At 58.7% G+C, this 24355-nt stretch overlaps 1 protein-coding gene across 1 annotated transcript; it reads right to left on the reverse strand.

Annotated features, from left to right (window-relative positions):
- Positions 1-592: 592 nt before the first annotated feature.
- Positions 593-19326, reverse strand: LOC123953164 (beta-lactoglobulin-2-like). The gene is made up of 6 exons (XM_046023165.1): positions 19231-19326; positions 3831-3970; positions 3252-3325; positions 2141-2254; positions 1423-1527; positions 593-742 (listed from the first exon to the last, which is right to left on the reverse strand). Exons 1-6 carry the CDS (start codon positions 19324-19326, stop codon positions 621-623), a joined length of 651 nt encoding a protein of 216 aa, XP_045879121.1. The 3' UTR covers positions 593-620.
- Positions 19327-24355: the final 5029 nt, after the last annotated feature.

Here is a 24355-nt window from a genome sequence, read left to right on the forward strand (position 1 = left end):
GCTATGTGCCCTGGAGGCTGGGAGCTGCTCGGCCTCCCTCCCTCGGGGTGGACGGGGGGCGGCTGCCGTCCGGGGCTGGTGTGGATTCTGGGAAGGCCCTCACAGTCTCGGCGTGCCAAGGTCGGGACATTTTCCCGCTCCCACTTGTCTCTTGGGGGGAGTGGGTCCCCTCTGCAGCGGCTCCCCTGCTGGGAGCCTGCAGCCCTAACAGGAAGGCGGGGCTGGGGAGGGGCCTGCGTTGCTGCTGTCCCACGCTGTGGGCTGTGTCCCCTCTCTGCCCCGCCCTGGAGCTCCAACAGCCCCACCTCCAGGATGGCGGGACCGCAGGAGGGTCCAAGAAGACCCCGAGACCTTTCTCTCTCAAGAAATGGAACTGAAAACTTGTGCGTCTCCAGGTGTCTCCCTGTCAGCACACAGGGCTTCCACGGTCCTGGGACGAGGGAGACTTGTCCAACACTCCTTATGCTGGGGCGGCGACGATAAGGGGCCTGTTGGGAGCCGCGCTGACACCACCCCGCCCCCACCCACTGCCCAAGCTGTGCCTCCCGCGCCCGACGACCAAGAACGACCCAGGCAGACTGCTGGTTGCTTGATTCCTTTATTGCTGGAGGAGGAGAGGCTCAGACCAGGGCCCCCGAGGATCCCGCGGCCTGAGGAGGAGCAGGTCCGGGAGCCCCGGGTGGGCTCGGTCCCTCCTGATTCGTCTGATGGGGCAGGGAGGGGGCGATGTCCTCTCTGGGACCTGAAAGGGACGCGGGCTCCCCTGTGACTCCTGGGGAGCCTGTTGGGCCCTCGCCAGCCCCTCCCAGCCTGGGGGTGAGGGACGGCCTCTCCGCCTCAGGCTGAGTGGTGGTCAGCCCACGCCAGCCCCCCACACCCTTGCCCAGAAGAGGCCACGGGGACACCGTGCGAGAGCTTGACTGGGACATGGGGAGGACATCCCAGGAAGGCCACGGGAGAGAGGGTGTCCGTGGCCAGCCTGGCCCCTGCCGTCACCAGGAGGGACACCAGTTTCCAGCCATTCCCACAGAGGGACCGGGGCCTGACAGAGGGGACCTAGGGTTCCCCTGGGACGCCCCCCACCCGTGCAAGTGGCCAGGACGTGGGGGCAGGGCTGGTACGTTACCGCAGGAGGCGGGTCAGGCAGGAGCTCACCTAGACGCGGCACTGCTCTGTTGGTGGGGGAGGGGAGAGCCGTGGGGGGGGGGTCACAAGTCGCCAGGACAGCCCTGGGCCCAGAGGGGTGCGGCAGAGGGGGTGGGGCAGGAGGATCCCGCCTCGGGACCCTGCACCTCCCACCCCCGATCCCGGGGAATGGGGGCCACAGGGAAGGAAGATGCTGTCCCGATGTCTCTGGAACCCTGACGGGGACCCTGGGCTGGGCAGCTTGTGGAGGAGGGGCTGCCGCAGGCCAGAGCTCACCCTTCCCCTGGCTCAGGTCCAGGATGATCCGCATGGGCGCCGGCAGGGTCTTGAGGGCTCTGTCGAATTTCTCCATGACCTCGTTGTCGACCTCCAGGCTCCTGGCTGTGGGGGGCGGCGGGTCAGTCCCTGGGCCGCGGGGCTTGGATGACCTCAGGGAGCCGCGGGGGCCCCGCCCAGGGAGTGAGTGCGGGAAGGATGTCCTGGACAGCGTCCTGCGGTCAGCTCCCAGGGTGGCCTCCGGGGCTCAGCCCACCAGCCTGCGGGGTCCCCGTCCCTCCCCTTCCTCCCGGGACGGCGCTGGGAACAGAGGGCTCCCCGCCCTGGGCTGCCGGGGTCCCGCACCAGCAGCTGCTGACTGCCCGACCCGGGAGGCCCTGCTGCCCCGGCGCCGTGGGCCCCTCGGGGACCGGGGAGAGACGCCCGAGGACAGCAGCAGGGCTGGTACCGAGCTTCCGCGGTGCGTCCGAATGTCGCCCTCCGGAGTCGCTCATGTCGGAACAGTTCTGAGACCACTAAGAGTCTCCTTCCTGCCTAGTTTCGGGTTCTCACTGACCGGTTCCACCCACTGTGCTGTGTAGCCCTGCGCTCGTGGACATACCCCGTCACCCGCTCGGCCTGTCGCTCGTCCCTGAGTTCCCCACACCGGTGCTGAAGGGAGCCCCAGGGGCTGGGGCGGCCCCCCCCGACCCCGCCCCTGCAGGGCTCCGCTACGCACCCAGGTACTGGCACATGATGCCGCTCCCAGCGCGGGGCACGGGCGCCTCCATGCAGAAGAACAGGAAGTGGGCGTAGTCTGTGTCCAGCACGGAAATCCTTCTCTCCCCTTGGTCTGGAACAGAGGCCGGAAATCTGTCCGTGGGCCCCCCGGACCTCCCACACCGGCACTGCCGCTTCCCCAAAGCCGAGGGCCTGCCCCCCCTTCCCAGGCCTCGCCTTCCCCCGCGTTCACTTCCACAGCCGCTACCGAGAGCCCCCAGACTCGGGAGAGGGCAGGTGGGCTGCGGTGGCCGGGGAGGGCTGGCAGCCATGGGGAGGGCCGGGCTCTGTCCCAGAGGAGGCCGAGGGTGGGGCGGGGGCTGCCGGGCCCAGGGGACCGTGCAGTACGGAAAGGGGGAACCGTGGGCGCCTGGGGGGCTCAGGAGGTTCAGCCTCTGCCTTCGGCTCGGGTCATGATCTCAGGGTCCTGGGATCGAGCCCCACTTCGGGCTCTCTGCTCCGTGGGGAGGCTGCTTCCCCCTCTCTCTCTGCCTGCCTCTCTGCCTACTTGTGATCTCTCTCTCTGTCAAATGAATAAATAAAATATTAAAAAAAAAGAAAGAAAGAAGAAAGGTGGGACTGAGGCGGGGGAGGTCCACAACATTCCAGAAGCAGGTTCCAGGACCAAGAGGCAAATGCAGTGTGTTTAGCCAGAGGTCTGGCTTAGGGGGACACGTCCAAGGAGCCATAGGCTGCCTGCCGGCCCCTGAGCAGGGAGGTCCCCTCACACCTGCCCTCAGACGCGTCCCTGCACGGACCCCACCTGCACGGCCGTACGGACGTCACAGCGAGTCAGACGCGGCTCTGCTGTCTTCCCACGCCCAGCAGGGAGCACAGCGGCCAGGAGGAGGCTGAGCCCCGGGCGGAGTGGGGTCCCCAGGCCCCATTCCCCCGGGAGTGCCCTTCGTGGCCTTTGTGGCGTAGGCGCAGGAGAAGCAGGCCTGACTCCTTCCTGCCGCCGGGACGTGGGCTTCCGAGCGAGCCCCCGTGCCCAGCGTGGGAGGGGACGCTGCTTGCCGGGAGACGCCTGGGAGGGGCGGGGGCCTCAGGCGTGGGGTCGGTGCACTCACCGTCGACCACGAACACGGCTGGGTCCTCGGTCTTCTGGGCCACGATGTTCCGCTCAATGCAGGCGTGGTTTTCCCTGAAAAGCCAAAGAGTATGGGGGGGTCGTCCATGAACCCCAGTGTGGGGACAGGAGCGGCTCTGGCCCTGGGCTGGCGGAGGGCAGTGCCGCGAGGGCGTGGCCCAACGTGAGCAGCCCCGTGGCCCTGATCAGGTGACGTGGCCAAGTCGGCAATGGGGCAGACCAAGCCGGCCGGGACACCTGCCGGTGGCCGAGAGACCATGTCGGAAAACTGACCCTGTCTGGGAGGGGCTGCTACAGCACTTCCCGGGACCTCGTCATGGGACACTCAGAGTCCCTCGAGCGCCGGCCCCCGCTCTGCCTGCGGACCTGGGGCCGCCCTGCGTGGTCCGCCTGCTGGCCCGGAGCCCGGGGGATACCCAGGGCACCTGGAATCACCCAGTCGGACCCGGCTCCCATCGGGACCCTGCCCTCCCACCCCCCTCCATGCCTCCCTGCCCGCCCCCCTGCCTGTCCCGGAGCCAGGCCCTCGCTGCCCCCAACCCGGGCGGGGCACACCCACCGTCTGCGCAGAACGATCTCCAGGTTGTTCTCGGGGGTGGGTCTCAGCTCCTGGACGTACACTCTCAGGGGGGCGGCCTCGGAGTCCAGGAGGGAGATGTCGCTGGCCGCCATGGCCATGGAGTGCCACATCCCAGCCACCTGGGGACGGGGCCTTGAGTGCCGTGGGGGGCGGGAAGGGGGGCGGGAAGGGGGGCGGGAAGGGGGGCGGGAAGGGGCCCGACCCCCCCAGGGCTCTCCCTCCCACCCCAGCCTGCTGGACGGTCTCCTGCACGCATTTCCCAGGCGGCCCTGCAAGCGCACTAGGACACATCGGAGGGTCCCTACCCCATGCCAAAGCCCACGTGGGTTCTCGCGTGTTTGGAATGCCCGCCGTCTCCACCCCAGCGCTGGCCTGTGTAAGCTCCCACTCGGGGCGCCCCTGTCTTAGGTGACTGCACCCCGGGGGCGAGACGGGGACAGGGAGGTGGCTGGAGCCAGCATTCAGGGGGACAGAGACATGCCTGAGCTCTATGCCTCAGTGTCTGCCCTTAGATGTCTGCAGCCGGGCTCTCCTGCCCTCCGTCAGCCATCCCGGCCCCGGCCCCGGCTGTGGTCCCCAGCACCCACCCCTCATGCCCCTACCTTTTTTATATCCAGGTTCCTCGTGGTCTGGGGGATGACAATGGCCTGGAGGCCACACAGAAGGGCCAGGCCCAGGGCGAGCTGGAGACACTTCATGGCTGCGGCTGTGACACGCTGAGCTCCCGGGAGTGAGGAAGGCCGGGCAGCGGGCGCGGGCCCTTATATGGGGGCCGGGGGCCTGCGAGCCAGCCCCGTCCAGGCCTCCCGGGCACGCGGTTCCCCGAATCCCCCGGGGCTCATCCCCAGGCCCCCAGGGCTTCCTCCCCCAGGACAACAGGAGGCCTTCTTCCCTCTCAGTGGGAACCGGAAGGTCCCCGTGTGCCCGGGGCCTGGACAGTTCCTGGCAGCCCCAGAGGGGAGGCTCCGGGGCCGGGTGGGTGCGGGCTGGCGCCGGCGGCAGGAACACTTCCTGGGTCACGAACTTGGGCAACAGCAGGTCAGAATCAGCACCGAGGACAGCTGTGTCCTGGAGGGTGGGAGAGCCCCATGCCAGCCCAGGGTCTGTGGACGACGTGCCCGTGGGTGGCCATCTGTCCTGCACAAGGGGCACACCTTGTCACCATCTTTGTCCCTTCTTGCGGTCACCCTGTTCACACAGCTGTTCTGAGCATGCTCGCCCTGGGGAGGGACGTGGCTGTGCGGTCTGCTGTGCCCCATAGGGACCCCTCCTTGCTCCTGCATGGCCGCCTGGGCCCACCGGTCATCGTCCGGGGGCAAAGGCTATCTCGGATGTTTCGGCACACAGAGTGTCCAGAGGACTCTGGCGCGACCCCACAGCCCTCGCCCTCCTGCCCAGAGCCACCCTAGCGGGTTTGCGATGCTCCAAAGCACGGGCACCAGCTTCCTTCCCTTGCTCGCAGGTCTGGGGGCAGGGACAGGGCAGCAGCAGCAGCGGGAAGGCGGAGAGCAGGCCCCTGGGCCCAGGCAGACGAGCGCATGGCTGGCAAAGCTGACTGGCTCCAGAGAGGGAGGCAGGCGTGGGATGCGGTGGGCGGGGAGGGGACCGGGGGACCCGGGACTCAGCAGTGGGCCTGTGGATCAGGAACCCAAACTGGAAAAAACACAGGCCTTTATTTTGGGGTCTTGGATGGCAACTCAGGGAGCACAGGCTCCGGGGGGACCAGAAGGGAGAGCAAGGGGTGTTGATGAGAGCGAGGGAAGGAGTAATAACGTGATTCAGGGAAGAAAGGAAGAGAAAAAACCCGCTGGTGTGGGGCCACCTGGCGAGGGCCCCTTCTGGTTAGTTTCTTCCTGATGACTTCTTCGGGGCTCACGAACTCTGCGTTGGTCAACTTGCTGTCCTCTGTGACCCGCCTGCCAGTTGCTCTGGTGACATTTTATGCGCCCCTGGTTACAAAGCCATCTCCACCTCCGGCCCGGTTCGGGAGCTCGTCAGCCAGAAGGGACAACGAGGGTCCCCACGTCCAGGAGTGTTAGACAGTCCCATAGCCCGGGTGCTGGGGATGCCGGGGACCCCGACGAGGGGACGGAGGGCTTGGAGAGGTGAGGTGTGACGGTCCCGGCAGAGAATGGTGACCGGGCCTGGGCGGACGTAGGCATTTGTAGACCTATGTCTTGCTCTGAGAATTCCATGAATTTCTTTCTCTCTTTTCTTCCCCCCACCCACCCCACCAAAGATTTTGTTTGTTTGACAGAGGGAGTGCGAGAGCACGAGTAGGCAGAGGGGCAGGGGCAGAGGGAGGAGCAGCCTCCCCACCGAGCAGGGAGCCCGACGCGGGGCTCGATCCCAGGACCCCGAGATTACGACGGGAGCCGAAGGCAGACGTTTCACTGCCTGAGCCCTCCAGGTGCCCCGAATTCCATGAATTTCTAAAATTTCTAAAATTCCATGAATTTCTAAAAGTCACAAATTCTTGACAAGAATGTGGTTTTCCATTACCCTCATGCATTGCCCTTGCCACGTGAAAGCCCAGAGAAGGAGGGATTCTTTCCACATGCTCTCAACACGTGAGCCCAGTGGGGGAAACGGCGTCTGCGAGGGACACAGGCCACGACAGAACCCACGCTGTGCTCTCTGTCCCGCCTCAGAGCCGGCGGGACGATGGCCGCTCTGCCTGGCATTGCTGGGTCCCCCTGCCGTGGACCCCACACCTCCAGGGCCTCCTCTGTGGGGGACCCCACACAGGTGGGGGCGGGGGAGCTCTGGGTAGTGTCCACCTGGTGCTCCGAGCTGCTGTGATGGGCATGAGGCAGCTGATGCTGTCCAGCCGTGCAAACTGGCCCCAGGTAGCTGAAGGTGGTCCCCGTGGCCACCCCCAGGCTCGCGCCTCTGCGGGGACACAGGACGAGAGGGTCCCCTGGTGCCCAGCACAGACGGGAGGCTCAGCCTGGTCCCAGGCGGCCGGCTCCCTGGCGCTCCCCACTCCCCGGCCTCCCGTTTGCCCCAGCTCTGGGCCAGCCTGGAGTGGGGCCCGCTTCCCTGCTGCCCGCCTTTCACGACGGGTTAAAGCTACCCCAGCAGGGCTCACAGTCTGTGGGGTTGTCCGGGGATCTCCGGCTCTCTCGAGATTTATAGAGGCTGACTCCCTAGCCCCCTGTCTAGGGCTGACGCTCCTCCATTCCCTGCCTCACCTTTGAATTTAGCCCCAAGTCCATACCTGCAGCTCAGGAGCCCACCCTGGTTTCCCTCACCCCCACGCTTCTGAGCACAGCAGAACGACAACCTTCCTGCCGAATGCCTTTCCGCAGCAGGCCAGCTGCCAAACCCACCCTCCCTGTGCAAGGCAAGGCTTGGGGACCACTTTCTGAGAAGGGCGTTCCCGAAGGTCCCACGTACTGGGGGCCCATACCGTCACGGCCCGGCTTCCCTGCGGCACCCTTGCCGCCTCGCACGCACCCCATAGACGGGTGGAGATTTACAGGCCACTGAACAGGAGCCTTGACAGATGCCCTGGGATCCTTCCGGAACATGGACCAGGGGAAGCCTGGGAGAGGCTGCTCTGAGAGCATTTCCCACTCGCCCCCACACCTTCCTAGGAGGCTGCCACGGGAGAGGTCTTCTTCTGCTGGGTTCCGATGCAGTCTGAGGCTTCTGCCTCCCGGGGAAAAGCTACTCCACTTTGTCGGGAAGGGGCTTCTCAACAACAGGACGCCCCACCACCGTGGTTGCATTGCCATATCCGGATCCTTCTGGACCTGCTGTCATCCCGTAAGACAGGGGACATGGGGTTGGCGCCCTTGCTTATCTTGCTCTTGTGGTCAATGTGCACAATACGGCTTCTGAGTCTAAGAAGGGCTCGTCGTTCCTTCCCAGCTGCACCTGCCGGCCTTGCCTGGCACGTGAAGCTGTCACGCCGCCAGGTACGCCACCTGGTCCGTGTTTGTGGAGCAGAAACAACTGTTTTTGCATTTTGAAAGTTACCCGTACTCCTCGTAGTAAATCTCTGCAGACTTTATCCCAGAGTTGACTGTCCAAGGGGCTCTACTGAGGCAGTGTCGAGATAGCAAAGATTGTGAAAATGGCACACAGCATCGCAAATGGTGTTTGAGGAAAGGAATAAGGGATGGATGGATGGAAGGAGGATGGTGGATGGATGGTTGTCTGGCCGGCTGGCTGGTGGATAGTAGATGGTTGGATGGATGGTTGGCTACATGGATGGATGGAAGGACGGATGGTGGATGATGGTTGTCTGGCCGGCTGGCTGGTGGATAGTAGATGGTTGGATGGATGGTTGGCTACATAGATGGATGGAAGGACGGATGGTGGATGGATGGTTGGCTGGCTGGCTGGATGGTGGGTAGTAGATGGTTGGATGGATGGTTGCCTACATGGATGGATGGATGGTTGGTTGGATGGTAGATGGATGGTTGTCTGGCCGGCTGGATGGTGGGTAGTAGATGGTTGGATGGATGGATGAATGGCTTCCTTAACTCATATTCCTTAACTCATAGGCCATTTAATTTCTCATTCTCTCAAGCTCTGCAACTTTCCAAGGTGCTCTCATGTCCATTATCACTTTTGACCCCTCCCAATCAGCTTCCTGTGCAGATGTCAAGAATGAGATAGAACGTGCCAAGTCCCTGACCTATACTCACGAAGTTAATAACCAAGGCTGGCCTCGTGTCCAGGGCTGTTGAAGTCAGCCAGAAGCTGTTTCTAGAACAGAACGTGACATCCAGCTCCTAGGGCCCTCCTTGACCTGGTGCCGGGCCACCTTCCTGAACCCAGGGTGAGCCCAACACCTGCCAGACTCTGGAGGGTCCTGGGGCACTTGCTCACAATGGATCTTTGTGTCTCACAGGCTCCATTTTTGGCTCCATCTGGGATTTCCCAATAACCTAAGTGACAGCTGGATCTGATAATTAACCGAGTGGGGCAGGAAAGAGGCGAACAGCATTCAGTGTTAGGGCTGCAAGTGGTAATTAGGGTACTAAGGTTGTGCTCATAAATATTTACAAGGAAAATTTGGACTCAGAATCCTGAACTTGGCCCTGTTATTCCCCAGGCTTTCTCCACCTCCCCAGAAACACCTGATCCAGAGGACAAACCAGGACAGACACTTGCTGACACTTCAATTCATGTTTTAGGATGATCAAAGTTGGGTTTTACCCTCTTTATAAGCTAGACCAGTCTATGGTTCATTTTACCGCAAGAATATGGAGATTGCAGGGCAACATTTGAATGAAAGAGAAAATTGCAGATTATTTAGAAAATGAAAATGAACACATCGTGCCTCAGATTCTGAGAGACCCAAGTAAAGAGGCTCTCAGGAAAATCTGGGGTCCTAAAGATAATTTTAATAAATTAAAAGAATGAAAATGATTTAATTAGTGATACCACTCAAATGTTAGGGGGGGAACAACATAACCAGAAGAAAGGATAAGGAAGAAACTGCAAATATAAAAGCAGAAATTACTGAATCAGAAAATAGAAAAATGGTATATTTGGTCAAGTGATGGTTCTTGAGAAATACCAGTAAAATATGGAATCTTCGGTGCCCTAATCGAGGAAAAAGGGGAAAGGAGAGTATACATCAAGTAATAGACGCTATTGAGAAAATAACCATAAAAGGAGAAGAAAGTAAAGAACCATTAGGAGGGAAATGTTTACTTCACCTCATGGAATAAATAAAAAGTTGGATAAATATAGGGAGTTTCTAGAAAAATATAAGTTACGCAACCTGACAGTGAGAGAGCTATAGAGTATTAATGGACTAATTTCCTAGAAAAAAACCTACAAAAAGGAAAAATAAGTTAAGGAGGTATTTCCCCCCGAAATACCAGTTTCAAAAAGTCTTTTACAGGGAAAATCTAACACACCTTTAAGAGACAGTTAATTTGAAGGCTAAAAACATAAGGAAACTTTCCAAATCATTTAAAAAAATATTTTATTTATTTGACAGAGAGAGATCACAAGTAGGCAGAGAGGCAGGCAGAGAGAGAGAGGGAAGCAGGTTCCCTGCCGAGCGGAGAGACCGATGCAGGTCTCCATCCCAGGACCCTGGAATCGTGACCTGAGCCAAAGGCAGAGGCTTTAACCCACTGAGCCACCCAGGCGCCCCTCCAAATCATTTTTATGAATTTCAGACTTTGTTTCCAAAACCTGTCAAGAAATGTACAGATTGATCTCAGTTTTGAATATCAATGTAAAATTATTAAAATATTATCAAATAGAGCACAGTAATGCTTTTGGAGGGTAATACATAAGAGCCTCATTTCAGGATTGTGAGCATAATTCGTATTAATAAACTTATTGATGAAATTCATCAGAGTAATAGATCACAAAATTATTTTTAATAATAAATTTAACAAAAATTATACAAACTCCATGTGAAAAAGAATTACACTCTTGAGGACCCAACAGAGGACACAAACAAAGGGAATTCATGTCACAATTGTGGAACTTTCGTAAAGATGTCAGTTCTCCCCCAAGTCAACCCATAAATGTAATGCAAGTCCATAAAAATATCAGCAATATTTTTTACCAGACCATTTGATCCTAAAGTATATTTGAATTTAAGTAAGTAAGAATAACTAACAAAATTCTGTTAAAGAAGACTAACAGGGATGAATTATCCACACCAGATGTTACGATAAAATAATTAAAACATTGGGGTTCTGGACCACACCAAAGCAAAAAGCTTCTGCACAGTAAACAAAACCATCAACAAAATAAAAAGGCAGCCTACTGAGTGGGAGAAGATATTTTCAAATGATAGACCTGGTGCGGAGGTGATATCCAAAATGAACTTAACAACTCAACAGCAAAACAAAACAAAACAAAACAACAACAACAACAAAACCCACTAAAAAATGGGCAGAGGTCCCGAATAGACATTTTGTCAAAGAAGACATGCAGATGGCCTACAGGTAAGTGAAAAGATGCTCAACATCCCTCATCATCAGGGACATGAAAATCAAAAGCACAACGAGATGCCCTTCACCCCTGTCAGACTGGCTAAAAGCAAAAACACAGGAAATAACAAGTGTTGGCGAGGACGCAGAGAGAAGGGAGCCCTTGTGCACTGCTGGTGGGAATGCAAACTGGTGCGGCCACTGTGGAAAACAGTACAGAGTAATTAAAAATAGAAAGGTCGTATGATCCAGTAGTTCCACTGCTTGGTATTTACCCAAAGAAAATGAAAATACTAACCCCAAAAGATATACGCATCCCTGGTCGTTGCAGCATTGTTTACAATAGCCAAGATATGGACGCGGCCCAAGTGGCATTGACAGATGAATGGATAAAGAAGATGTGATATATACCATGGAGTATTACTCAGCCATGAAAAAGAACGAGATCTTGCCATTTGCAACAACATGGGTGGATCTAGACGGTATTATGTTAAGTGAAGTAAGTCAAGCAGAGAAAGACAAATACCATATGATTTCATTCATATGTGGAATCTAAAAAACAAAACAAAACAAACAAACAAAAAGCAGAAACAGACCTGTAAACACAGAGAACAAACTAATGGTTGCCAAAGGAGGCGGGATACACAAGATAGGTGAAGGGGAGTGGGAGGTCCAGGCTTCCAGCTATGGAATGAGTAAGTCACGGGGATGACAGGTGCAGCCCAGGGAACATAGTGATATCGCAGTAGCAAGAATGGGGACATATGGTGAGCACACGGACATGTAGAAACCCTGAATCACTGTTGTACACCTGAACCTAATGGAACATTGTGGGCCAACTGTGCTTCAAACACAACGCAAAGCAAAGCAAACCAAACCACTGGGGTTCCTGCCCACAGCCCAATAGAATGGATGAAAAGTCTCTGAACAGACTCAAACACACAAGAGAATCAGGAATGTGGGGAAACTCAGTAGTTAATAAATGCTCTTGGGAGAACAGTGTGGACATTTGGAAAATACAGTTTGAGTCTTAACTCATGAAATAAAACAAACGAATTCCTGATGAAACAAAAGATTGGACAATGAAAACAATGAAATTCAGGAATTCAATGTGAGAATATAAGAGGCCTCTCTCAAGATGATCAAAACCCTACAACAGTGGTCAGAAGCAACAAAAGGAAACACTAGTGAGTTTAACCACATAGAGGAAACTCACTGAAATGACACCACAGGCCAAGTAAAAAGAGAAATAATGAACTGAGGAAAACTATTTTTTAATTGATATCACAAATAATATCTAATTTCCTTAATATATAAAGAGCTCCTGCAAATCAATAAGCACCAAGAATTCAATAGACAAAGATATGACTTGATCCTTCTCAGAAAAGTATTTTCAATTAACTAAAAATGAGAACAAAATATATTAAAATATGTGGATGCACACTTTGAAGGGAATTTGTGCCACTGATGCTTATATTAGGCCACATAAACATGCTCAGTTGAAAAATCTAAGCCTGCAGCTTAAGCAACTAGGAGAACAACTTGAAACTAATGCAAGCAAGAGGAAAGAGATAATGGTAATAGCAAAAATCAATGACATAGAAAACACAAAACCTACAGAAAAGAATAAATCAAAAACAGTTTTGCGGGATGCCTGGGTGGCTCAGTTGGTTAAGCATCTGCCTTAGGCTCAGGTCATGATCCCAGGATCCTGGGATGGAGCTCCAAATTGCTCCCTGCTGAACAGAGAGCTTGCTTCTCCCTCTCCCTCTGCCTGCTGCTCTACCTACTCTACGCTCTCTCTCTGTCACATAAATAAATAAAATCTTTTTTTTTTTTAAGTTTTAATCTTTGAAAAGATCAAGAAAATGGATAAACCTGGGATGGAGCTCCAAATTGCTCCCTGCTGAACAGAGAGCTTGCTTCTCCCTCTCCCTCTGCCTGCTGCTCTACCTACTCTACGCTCTCTCTCTGTCACATAAATAAATAAAATCTTTTTTTTTTTAAGTTTTAATCTTTGAAAAGATCAAGAAAATGGATAAACCTTTAGGCAGACAAAACTGGAAAACCCTGATTAGTGGACATGTATCATTATTAGGGATGAAGAATGTGACATCAGTACAGATCTTATGGAAACAAAAATGATATTAGAGGTTGCTAAAACCGAAAGTAAACTAACTAAAAAGGGTGCCTGGGTGGCTCAGGCGGTTAAGCATCCAGCTCTTGGTTTCGGCTCAGGTCATGATCTCAGGGTTGTGAGACTGAGTCCTGGTTTGAGATTGTATGTCTCCCTCTCCCGCTGCCCCCTCCCCACTCATGGGTGCTTGCGTGCACTCTCTCTCTCTCTCTTTCTCTCCCTCTTCCTATTAAGGGAAAATTTGTATGACTTTATGGAAATAATTCTAATAACTTGAACAAAATGCATAAATTCCTGGAAAGATGCAAATTATCAAAGCCTATCACAGAAGCAATGGATAGCCCGATTCGACACAGATCTATTGCAGACCTTGATTTTGCGGATGAAAATCTCTCCCTCCCTTGCTAAAATCTCAAAGCACAGTTGGCCTCACTGTTAAATTCTCTCCAGCATTTAAGAAAGCAGGAACACGAATCTTGCAGAAACTCTTCCAGAAATCGCAAGCCGAGAAGGGACTCCCCACTCGTGCTGTGAGACACGCACTGCTACAGGCTGCCTACGTGTTATTAATTAAATGAGACTTACTTCTCCTTTGAATTGAAACCCCACCTTCACTGTCCACCAAATTCCTACACAAATTTCTCATCACTCTCTTTTGCTCCCCGATCTTTGGGTTTATTCCGATGACAACGTGAACCCTTCCCTGTCCCTTCTTGCGACTGTGCGTGGAAGAGGTTGGCACCACTAGCCCCAGGCCCCTCCCTCCCTGCCTGGGGACAGGTCCTCCTTCAAAGCCATTTCCCAAGTCCCATCTGTTTCGATTTGGACTCTGACTGATAAGGACACCAATATTGTCACCAACACGAATGTTCCTACTAGGTTGACCTTAAGATTTCTTTTTCCCTAGAATACAGTCCACGAAAGATCGAAGTGTGAGTAGGTGGGGCACTGTCGCGGGGGGGCCAGACCCCAGGGTGGGCACAGGGGTCTGTCCCACAGTGAACGGGGCGTGACCAGAGAGGGTGCGGCCTCTGAGCGAGATGTCGATGCGATCTCACACACGTACGCCCCCTCATGTTGGAAATGACACGCTTTGTGACGGATGGATTGCCGTGGGGGCGTCAAACCCTGTCACTGGCAAAAAGAAAAAGAAAAAAATCGACACTTTCTTCTCTGAAATGGGCAATTTTGCAGAAGTCAGATTTCTTTGTTTCTGCGTGTTCATCGTTTTATGGCTTGTTGCCTTTCAGTTTTTATTTTATTTTCATTTTTTAAGGTTTTATCTATCTATTTATTTGAGAGAGAGAGAGAGCACGAGAGAGAAAGCACGAGCGGGGGAGGGGCAGGAGGCGGGGGGGGGGGGGGAGCAGGCTTCCTGCTGAGCAGGGGGCCCGACTCTCGCTCCATCTCAGGACCCTGGGGTCATGACCTGAGCCGAAGGCAGACGCTTCACCGACTGAGCCCCCCAGGCGTCCCTCGGTTTTTATTTTCGTTTACATCTAAAATGTATAAGATTCGAACTGGTTCAAAACTTAAAATTGCCTGAAAATCTGTACCCGCGAGTTTCTGCGCCCGCGCCCCCAGCTTCCTGCCCGTAGACTAGCTCGCTCGGGTCCGCTCATCCTTCCTGGCCGTCTTCCCACGTCAGTTTAGAGAATTTAGGGGAAGGAGGCTGACCGTGGCACCACCTACAGAGAAATCGTGCTTCCTCTTTTATTCTCTGAACACGGTCCGTGGGAAACTCGTTCACACAGATTCACACAGATGCTCCCCTGCCGGGACGCAGGGGTGACTGTGCCTTTCACGGGCTTTTGCGTGGCTGTCCTGGTGGGAAAGGCGGGAGCTGGGTGGGTGTGTGCACTGTCGCCAGGCCGCTGTCCCCCACCGTGGCCCCCCGATCGGGCAGGTGGAGCTCGTTGTGCTCCCTGAGAACAGTCCCGGGTGCCGGCCTCTTGCAGGCACTTCTGCGTGGCCGCGGGAATGGAGGGACGCCTGGGACAGTGCAGGTGACCCTGTTCTCATGGTGGCCTCCTTCCGCTGTGCTGGCTGTCGGGTGTAATGGTGTGTGTGTGCATCGCCTGCCTCCCAGACCTGGAGCTGCTCACTCCTGGTCCTAAAGGACCTGTCTACGCCCTCCTGATGCTGGTGGCGGTGCAGGGTCCGCGCCTATGCGCCCGGCTGCTTTGGTACGGGCCCCGCCCACTTTTTCTCTAGTCTTCTTGGGTTTGTTTGGGATGATGACATTTGCTGTGAAATCTTCCATTTGGGAGTTTTTAAGTCTCTTGGGTTACAGCCAAACAGCTGAACCCCTTACGATGCTTTTCATCACATCTCTCTCCGTCTGTGCTCACTGATAGTTCCGGAAATGTCGAATCTGCGGTTTTTCCCAGCTGTTTCTGAGCTAAGCCCGTCCAGCTCACCCCTGCCCTCACCTTGGGGGTACAGGCACCTTATTTTCCTTATTTTAATGCTTCTTTTCTAACCTAAATTGATCGCAGGTTCATTTATTTTAGTTTCCTTTCGCTAACTCATTTAAAGATTAAGGGCTTTGAGCTTCTCTCCTAGCTCGTTGACGCTGGGATTTCCTAGATATTTGACAGATTTTGCACAAGGGGGTTCTCTCGTTTTGTGGATGAGAAACCAGAGGAAATTCCCCCCCAGGAGCTGATGTCGCCCGAGCCCCCCGAGAACGGCAGTAGAGCCCCAGCCCCCCCGCAGCCCCCAACAGCACTGCACAGAAGGGAGGTCTTGCAGCTTTATTTGGAACCCAGAGAGCAGGCTGCAACCGGAGAACACGGACCCAGGAAGGAGGAAGGGGACGGGACCGGGTGGCCGGCTTCTTCGAAAGGACAAGGAAACTTCTGCCTTCTGGGGTGGGGTGGCGCTGGCTGGTCTGGTTTCTCCTGTGGGGGAGGCGAGCAATGGGGTTTTGCAGGTCACTAAGACAGACAAAGGCAGAGAGCATGCTGTAGGGGGAGGGGACAGGGGTGGGAGTGGCCAGGACGCCTACATTTAAGGATGTGGCCCCTGGCCCCCACATTCTCAACTTTGCCTTCCACCCAGCCATTCCCAACCCCCTCCCCACCCTGCTTCCCCTCCACCTCCTTCAAACAACTGCATGAACCCCAAAAGAAAGCCTGGGGTCCCGGAGTAGAGCACATGCTTGGACCCAAGTGTTTCTGGGACAGAGCCAGGCACTTGGGCAGCATGGCCAGCCTGGCCCCTGCAGTCACCAGGAGGGACACCAGGTTCCAACCATTCCTGCAGAGGGACCAGGGCCCAAAGGAGGGGAGTTGGGGGTCCCCTGGGACGCCCCCCCACCCGTGCAAGTGGCCAGGACGTGGGGGCAGGGCTGGTACGTTACCGCAGGAGGCGGGTCAGGCAGGAGCTCACCTAGACGCGGCACTGCTCTGTTGGTGGGGGAGGGGAGAGCCGTGGGGGGGGTCACAAGTCGCCAGGACAGCCCTGGGCCCAGAGGGGTGCGGCAGAGGGGGTGGGGCGGGAGGACCCCGCCTCGGGGCCCTGCACCTCCCACTCCCCATCCTGGGCGGCCTGGGAAGCGGGGGCCACCATGGAGGCAGTGGGGCCCAGCGCTCGCGGCTGTCCGATGGGCGGGCCCCACGCGGGGGTGAGCGGGGACGGGGGGCGTGGAGGGGGTCACCTTCCACCCGCGTCGGGTTGAAGAAGAGCCGGATGCGCACGGGCAGGGTCTTGAGGGCTCTGTCGAATTTCTGCACGACCTCGTTGTCGACCTTCAGGGTCCTGGCTGTGGGGGGCGGCGGGTCACCCCTGGGCTCCAGGGTCCCTGTCCCCTCCTCTTCCTCCTGGGACGGCATGTGGACAGGAGGAGAGCACCCAGCTCCCTAGTCTAGGGTCTCACCAGCATAGCTGAGCCTCCAGAAAGTGCTTCATTCGGGCAACCCTGGAATGTCTCTGCCTTATGCTACGGGTTCTCCTGGCTTCATTTCATTAAGAACATTACCGCCAACGAAAGCTTCTAATTAGTATTACTCTTTTGACCAAGCCAGTAACAGTAAGCCCAGCCCCTTGACCCAGCAACCATCCTCCTGGCCCCTTTCGATTTCTGATGCAGTGAGTGGACTTGGCCCCCCCGGGGAAAAACGGGGACCCCCAGACCCGCCGGCCCATAGGGTGCTGCACTGTCCACTCCCTGGGTGCCCAAGGTGCCGGCGGGGGTCCTTAGCCACCGTCCCACTCAGGGTGACCTCGTGCATCGGCACCGCCTACCCAGGTACTGGCACGTCAGCCTGGGCTCGGCGGCGCCCGTGCGGTCCACGCAGAAGAACAGGTAGTTGTTGTAGTCCGTGTCGAGCACAAAGACCTCGTCCTCCTCCAGATCTGGGGGTGAAGAGAAAGGCCAAAGTGAAGATGGAGTCCCGTCCAGAAGGAGCACCCCTCCTGTGTGCCGGTGGGCACCCAGGGTTTCCGCCGGGTGGCACCAGGCGCGGGCATGGCCAGAGGCAGCAGGAGAGGAAAGGGAGAGGAAAGACGGAGCACAAAGCCCCTGCGGTGGGCGAGAGGCCGGCGTGTGGCGGGACGGGGGTGGGGAAGAGCAGAGGCTGCACACAGACAGCCTCCCGGTGGGCAGGGAGGAGCTGGAGGGTGAGGGGAGGGGGAGGAGAGGGCAGGGAGGAGGGGGGCAGAAGACCCAGGCCCTGGAGAGGCAAGGGCTCTGGAGAGGAGACAGAGGGTCAGGGTGGCCCAGAGCAAGTCTTAAGTAGAGAAACAAGTCGAATTTGCTGGGGGAATCCCCATAAGACATTTCAGTGCCTCCTTTGTTTCTACTTTACCACGAAGTTCTCCATTCGTGTTTTTTATAATTCACCCCCCACCCCCACGAACGCTGCAATCTGTGACAGGAACGCGCAGAAGGAGGTGCTCTGCGTCTGTCCCACCGCCCCCGACGGTGCTCTGCGTCCCGCTCATCCAGCGGAGTCCAGGAGCGCGGCGAGAGTGTGAGTCCCGGCCGTCCAGAGCGAGCGGGAGGCAGCCCTGCTCCCTGTGAGCCAGAAGACGCTCCGAGGACCGTCATGGGGAGGAAACTCGCGGCGGGCGCTGCACCACCACACCCGAGAGGCCCAGAGCTTGGGCAGAGGACGGCTGGTGAGAGCCAGGTGGCCGCGCACGTGCCCACCTCACCTCCCACTGCCAGGACAGCCGCCTCCCAGGGACAGCCGTGGCCGTGTGTGCCCCTCAGAGCCGGCCCCAGGCACTGGGGACACCCACCGTTGATGTCGAACTTGGCAGCGCACTCCGTTTTCTCCGCAAAGACCTTCTGCTCCACACACCTGTTGTCTTCCCTGAAAGGTGGTGACAGCATTAGGGGTGACGCTAAACTTGTCCTCGCTTTGGTCCCTCACAGTAGACAGAGCTCATGGTGGGACCTGCCCAGGCCCCCGGGCCCCGGCCCCACGGCTGCCCAGCGGCCTCCACACGGGCCTTTCTGCCCACGGACCTGGGGCCGCCCTGTGTGGTAGCCTGCCGGCCTGGAGCCCAGGGTGGGGTCCCGAGGGCTCTGGGAACCACCCAGAGGGAGCCGGCTCCCATCAGGACCCTGCCCTGCCCGCCCCCCAGCCTACCCCGGAGCCAGGCCCTCGCTGCCCCCAACCCGGGCGGGGCACACCCACCGTCTGCGCAGAACGATCTCCAGGTTGTTCTCGGGGGTGGGTCTCAGCTCCTGGACGTACACTCTCAGGGGGGCGGCCTCGGAGTCCAGGAGGGAGATGTCGCTGGCCGCCGTGGCCATGGAGTGCCACATCCCAGCCACCTGGGGACGGGGCCTTGAGTGCCGTGGGGGGCGGGAAGGGGGGCGGGAAGGGGGGCGGGAAGGGGGGCGGGAAGGGGGGGCGGGAAGGGGGGCGGGAAGGGGGGCGGGAAGGGGGGGCGGGAAGGGGGGGCGGGAAGGGGGGGCGGGAAGGGGGGCGGGAAGGGGGGCGGGAAGGGGGGCGGGAAGGGGCCCGGCCCCCCCCCCCCAGGGCTCTCCCTCCCACCTCGGCGGGGGCCCAGTCTAACTGGGGTGGCCGTCAGTGAGCTCTGGAGGACCCTGGGCGTCCGCCAGACACTGGGCTACACGATCTCCACGCGGGAAATAACACCCCTGTGTTCCCAGGGGGGTCTGGATACACATCAGACAAGTTCTCTAGAATCTTCTGGATCTTGGGAAACCAAGGGACAAGCTGCCCCGAAGACGGAGAGGCAGGTGGGGCTTTCCCGACCTCGAGGGTGCGGCTCGTGCTCGTGTCTCCCCCCGAGTCCCCACTGCCCTGCACCCCTGCGGCTCACTCCGCCCCCGCCGTCCACCCACCTTCTGGAGGTCCAGGTTCTCCATGGTCTGGGGGATGACGATGGCCTGGAGGCCACACACAAGGGCCAGGCCCAGGGCGAGCTGGAGACACTTCATGGCTGCGGCTGTGACACGCTGAGCTCCCGGGAGTGAGGAAGGCCGGGCAGCGGGCGCGGGCCCTTATATGGGGGCCGGGGGCCTGCGAGCCAGCCCCGTCCAGGCCCCCTGGGCACGCGGTTCCCCGAATCCCCCGGGGCTCATCCCCAGGCCCCCAGGGCTTCCTCCCCCAGGACAACAGGAGGCCTTTTTCCCTCTCAGTGGGAACCGGAAGGTCCCCGTGTGCCCGGGGCCTGGACAGTTCCTGGCAGCCCCAGAGGGGAGGCTCCAGGGCCGGGTGGGTGCGGGCTGCGCCGGCGGCAGGAACACTTCCTCTGAGGGAGCTGAACCTGCCTGTCTCCCCATAGCCTCCCCTGTGCTCCCCGGCTCTGTGCCATTTGGCAGCAGGGACCCCAGCAGCACCCCACTGGGACGCCGGGCTCATCAGGCTGTGCTCAAACGACCTTGGCGACTTCACGCTGGAATGACCTCTTCAATCGCCTGCTCTTGGGCGTTCTCAGCAGTGTCTCTGGACGCGTGGACCACAGGGACTTTGTTAGTGGACAGCACGACTATGACCGGCCTCCCCTTCCTGCTGCTGCCCCTGCCCCCACTTAGCTGCAGGAAAGGGGGTTCAGATCAGATCTGATCCCACTCACCTTCTCCGGGAACCAGAAGGAATGAACCTCCAGGGTCCCCATTACTTAGGGAACGAGCGGTTCGTGAAATCTCCCGGAGAACTTCTCAGACCCACGGAGGCAGGGACGGACCCATCAGGCCCGGGTGGGAGGTTCTCCCCAGAGGTGTGAGAGGTGGGCTGGTGGCCCATGGCCTCGCTTAAAACGCCAGCAGGAGCTCTTCTCCTCATTCCAGAGGCCAGGGAGGGGTGGGGCTCCAGAACGTTCCACCAACGGTAGAAGGAAAGTGACAGGTCCGTGGAAGGCGCCGTCCAAGGGGGCCATCAGCCGTCCCCTCGTCTCTGCACACGTGAGTTTCCGTCTTAAAACAAAAACAGAAACAAAACCAACCCATGATCACTCTCAAAGGTGACCGCCTGCTGCGTGTGCACTGGGAGGGCGGGGGCCCCGGAGCAAAATGGCTTCAACCCCCCAGGGTCGTCACGTCTCACTCGGAGGTTCCCAAGCTCTGGCAGCTCCAAACCCTTTCCCTGCTCCCCCGTACTGGCCGCCCGCACAGCCGCGGAGCCCGCCCTGGCTGCGCGTCCCTGTTCCCCGCCGCTGTGTCTGCCCTGCAAGGTTAAGGAAACTTCCTATTTGTAGTTCGGTAAGAGGCGCGGCCCTGCAGGTGCCGCCGTGCTCCACAGCTTTTCACCGAACGCCGTTTCGGCACCAGCTGCGGGGATGGCCTAGTCCTCCCTCTAGGAAAAGAGCAGAGGCTCTGTCCGGTGTGGCGGGAGGAGCTGGCGGGGGCTAGGGGAGGCATGGCCAGCGGCTTCCGTGGACGGAGGGCCGAAGTCCCAGACCCAGCGCAAGCTCGCCCACTGAAACCGTTGCCACCGAGCCACTCACGCTGCAGGGTGACCGCGGCGGGCAGAGGACAGAGGACTCGACCGTGGGTGCAGACAGCCCGAGGAGCCCGGACACGCAGCAGCCCACGCGAGCCGTTCAGCCAGCTGCGAGGGCAGGGGCAAATTCCTTCCCTTCAGCCCCGCTGCGGCATCAGATGGTTACCAGTCGCCAGGAAAGCCAAGGCTTTGCCGGGAAGAGTAACAAGATGATAAAACAGCAAGGAAACACAACAAGTCCAGGAACTTCATCAGGAAAGTTTAAAACACATGCGCAGGGGCCCAAGACAACTCGAATAAAGGAAGGTTTACGACTTTGTATGAGAAAACCCATAATAAGGTTTCCCCATTAAAAATCATCAGCCGGGGGCGCCTGGGTGGCTCAGTGGTTTAAGCTGCTGCCTTCGGCTCAGGTCATGATCTCAGGGTCCTGGGATTGAGTCCCACATCGGGCTCTCTGCTCAGCAGGGAGCCTGCTTCCCTCTCACTCTCTCTGTCTGCCTCTCTGCCTACTTACGATCTCTCTCTGTCAAATAAATAAATAAAATCTTTAAAAAAAAAATCATCCGCGGAATAGTTTTTGAAAAGTGTTTATTGTGGGAAATACACGCGGTGTAACGTGGCCGTCTTCACTGTTTCTAAGTGCACCGTCCAGGGCGTCAGCGCGCTCCCACTGCTGGGCACCGTCCCCTCCGTCCGTCCCCTCCGTCCGTCCCCTCCGTCCGTCCCCTCCATCCGTCCCCTCCGTCCGTCCCCAGGACGTGGTCATCATCATTGCCATCGTCATTGTCCCACACTGGACGCTGTCCCGCTAAGCCCTGTTCCCAGGCCCTGAGACCCCACCTCTGCAGGGCCTGCCCCAGCACCGTGATGGGCCCGGAAGAGAAGGGCGAGGGTCCTGGGTCCTCCTGCCCTCCTCCTGCCCGGCCTCTCTTCCCGCTGGTGCCCGCAGAGGACACAGGGAGGAGGCACATGGAGTCCGTGGGAAGCTGTGTCCTGGAGGCCTTGGAGAGCAGGCTCAGCCATGGCCAATGGGGCCAGCAGCGTGCTCGGGGACCCTCCCTTCTGCTCCTGGCTCCCAGACCTCTGGCTGCCAGCGCATCCCTGGCCATGGGCCGACCTAGAGACAGGGTCCTGCCTCTGTCACCTTCACAAAGGCCCCTGGGTTTGCAGTTTAGGTGGTGGTTAAATGGCTTTGTTTGGATCCTGTGAATGGATGCTCTTAATTGTGTATAATTAGCCCTTGGGTTCGGCTCCTTCCGAGCAGCCCCGTCTGGAAGGGAGAGTGTTACCAAGGCGGGAAACAGTACGTCTCCGAGTCAGGAGCCTGGGAGAGGGGAGGGTAGCCTCCTGGGTGCCCTCCGTCCCTCTCGGTGCCTGCCCCGGAAGCCCCGGACAGGCCCTGCCTCCCCTCCCCCTCTCCCCCGGGGCCGATGTCCCCCCCCCCACCTCCTGGACTCAAGGCAACGTGTCCAGCTGCTCCAAGTGCCCCTGTCTTGGTGCCCTTTGCACCCATCGAGGACCAGCCTCTGTCCATCTCTGTGGTTCCTGGCAGAGACCTGAATGGATGAGGAGCCCGTCAGGCCCCCCAGTGGGAGCCGCTCCTCCCCATCCGGGGCGCCCATTGTGCACAGTCCTGGAAGTGGCAGATGTGAGGATGGGGGGACAGCCGAGGGGGCCACACGCGGAGGGCTCCCCTGGACTCCCCTGGCCTTGCCGGTGGAGGAAGGGCCACGGACCATCGAAGGGGAGGCCCCGGGTGAGAGGCCCCTGAGGCCACCGGCACGTGTGTCTGCCGGACTCACTGCCAGCAGCTCGGCTCCTGCGGGGGGGCACCCACCGTGCTCCAGACAAGGGGGCGCAGAGGGCCCGCCACGGCGTGGGGAGAAGCGTGGGGGTCTTAGACACAGGACAGTGCGCTGAGAGAAGCCGGACATGAGGGGCGCCTGGCGTGACTCCTCTCCTACGAACCTCAGAAACCGGCAAATTCCCAGACAGCGCAGAGCGGGGTTTGACGGGCTGGGGGAAGGGGGAGGGGCTCCTTGGGGGGTGAACACGCTCTGGGACCGGAGAGAGTGCGGACTGCCCAGCTCTGGGAATGAATTGTTCCCTTTGAACGGACGGTCCACGTTTTGCTACATGAATTTCGCCTCAATAAGATGGAGGGAGGAGTCCTCCTGGCTGGACTCGAGACACGGAGCCCGGGGCAGCGGTGGAGACGTTTCCGGAACAGAGCACGGACATCGGTGCAGGCTGAGCGTGCGCAGCACACTTTGCTCGGACCAGCCCCTGCGTGCAAAGCGCCTGCGGGGGCCGGAGAGGAGGGCTTCCTGGGCCTCCATGGAGGCGGAATCTGGCCCCCGCCCCACCTGGCCCGTGACTGTCCTCCCCAGGACACTTGGGCCTCCTGGTCCAGGCCTTCTCGAAAACCACTGAGCAGCACAGAGCCAGCATCTGGCTGGCCTTCAGGCAGGGCTGGCTCATTGGGAGGGGACGGTGCCGGGGCAGGGACGGGGCTGGGCCGGGCGGTCCAGGCAGGAAGTGACTCCAACACAGCCTCTGCCACCCCCCCCGGGAGATGACCCCAAAACAGGCTCTGCAGAAGCCCAGAGCTGGGCCCCAGGGCCCCCTGCAGCTCTGCCTGCTTGTCCTCCTCCTGGGGCCGACCTGCCCAAGACTGTCACTTGCCTGATCCTAGCACCACCCCCCTGAGTTTCAGCCCCAGACCACTGAGGACCCTGGAGCCCCTTCTCTGGCCCTTGGGGCAGCTCTGCGAGAGGGGACCAGCTGCTTACTGGCAGCAGGGAGACAAATGGAGCCAGGCCCTGGGCTCCCAGGACAGGGGACCTTGGATGGGACAGCATGCCCGGGGTCTCCCTGTGGGGACCAGCCGATGGCCTCACGCTTTCGCCGGAAAGTGGGCTGAGGAGCGTTGTCACTACAGAAAGCCAGACACGCAATGCCAAGGCCGTCCAGGCCCTCTCGTTCCGTCCCGGGACCGGCAGCGGTCTTGCTCTGCAGCAGGGGCCCCTGGCCCCGTGTCTCCGGCCTGGGCCCTGCCGTCTGCCCTTGGACTCGGGGGAGGCTGTGTCCAGGAGAGGCCCAGGGACACCTGTGGTCTGGGAAACTGCTCCCTGCACCTCCTGCCTACAGGGGGGCTGGCCCGTCCGCCCTTCCCACCCCAGTGGAGACCCCGCGGGCTGTGGGTCAAGCTATTCACCGCAAAGCTGTGGGTGCCGGTGATTTCGGAAAACGGCTGTGCTCGCACCGGAATGTGAAAGCAGGTTCCTCCCGCTGCACCCCCTCCCCGGGCCTGGAGGGAGGGGGCAGGAGCAGAGTCGCGCCCCGACTGGGGTCCCAGTGTCCTGCTGTCTGCATTCCAGTGGCCCCGGGAAGCCTCCCGTCCCGCCTGTGCTCTCACTCCTGCCACGGCCTCCAGCCCGTGGGGAAATGGGGGACCCGGTGAGCCCAACGTCTATGGGTCCCCACCTCTGGTCTGAATCTGTCATCCTCACATCCCTCTCC

Source organism: Meles meles, chromosome 11, assembly GCF_922984935.1.
Source record: "Meles meles chromosome 11, mMelMel3.1 paternal haplotype, whole genome shotgun sequence".
Lineage (NCBI taxonomy): Eukaryota > Metazoa > Chordata > Mammalia > Carnivora > Mustelidae > Meles > Meles meles.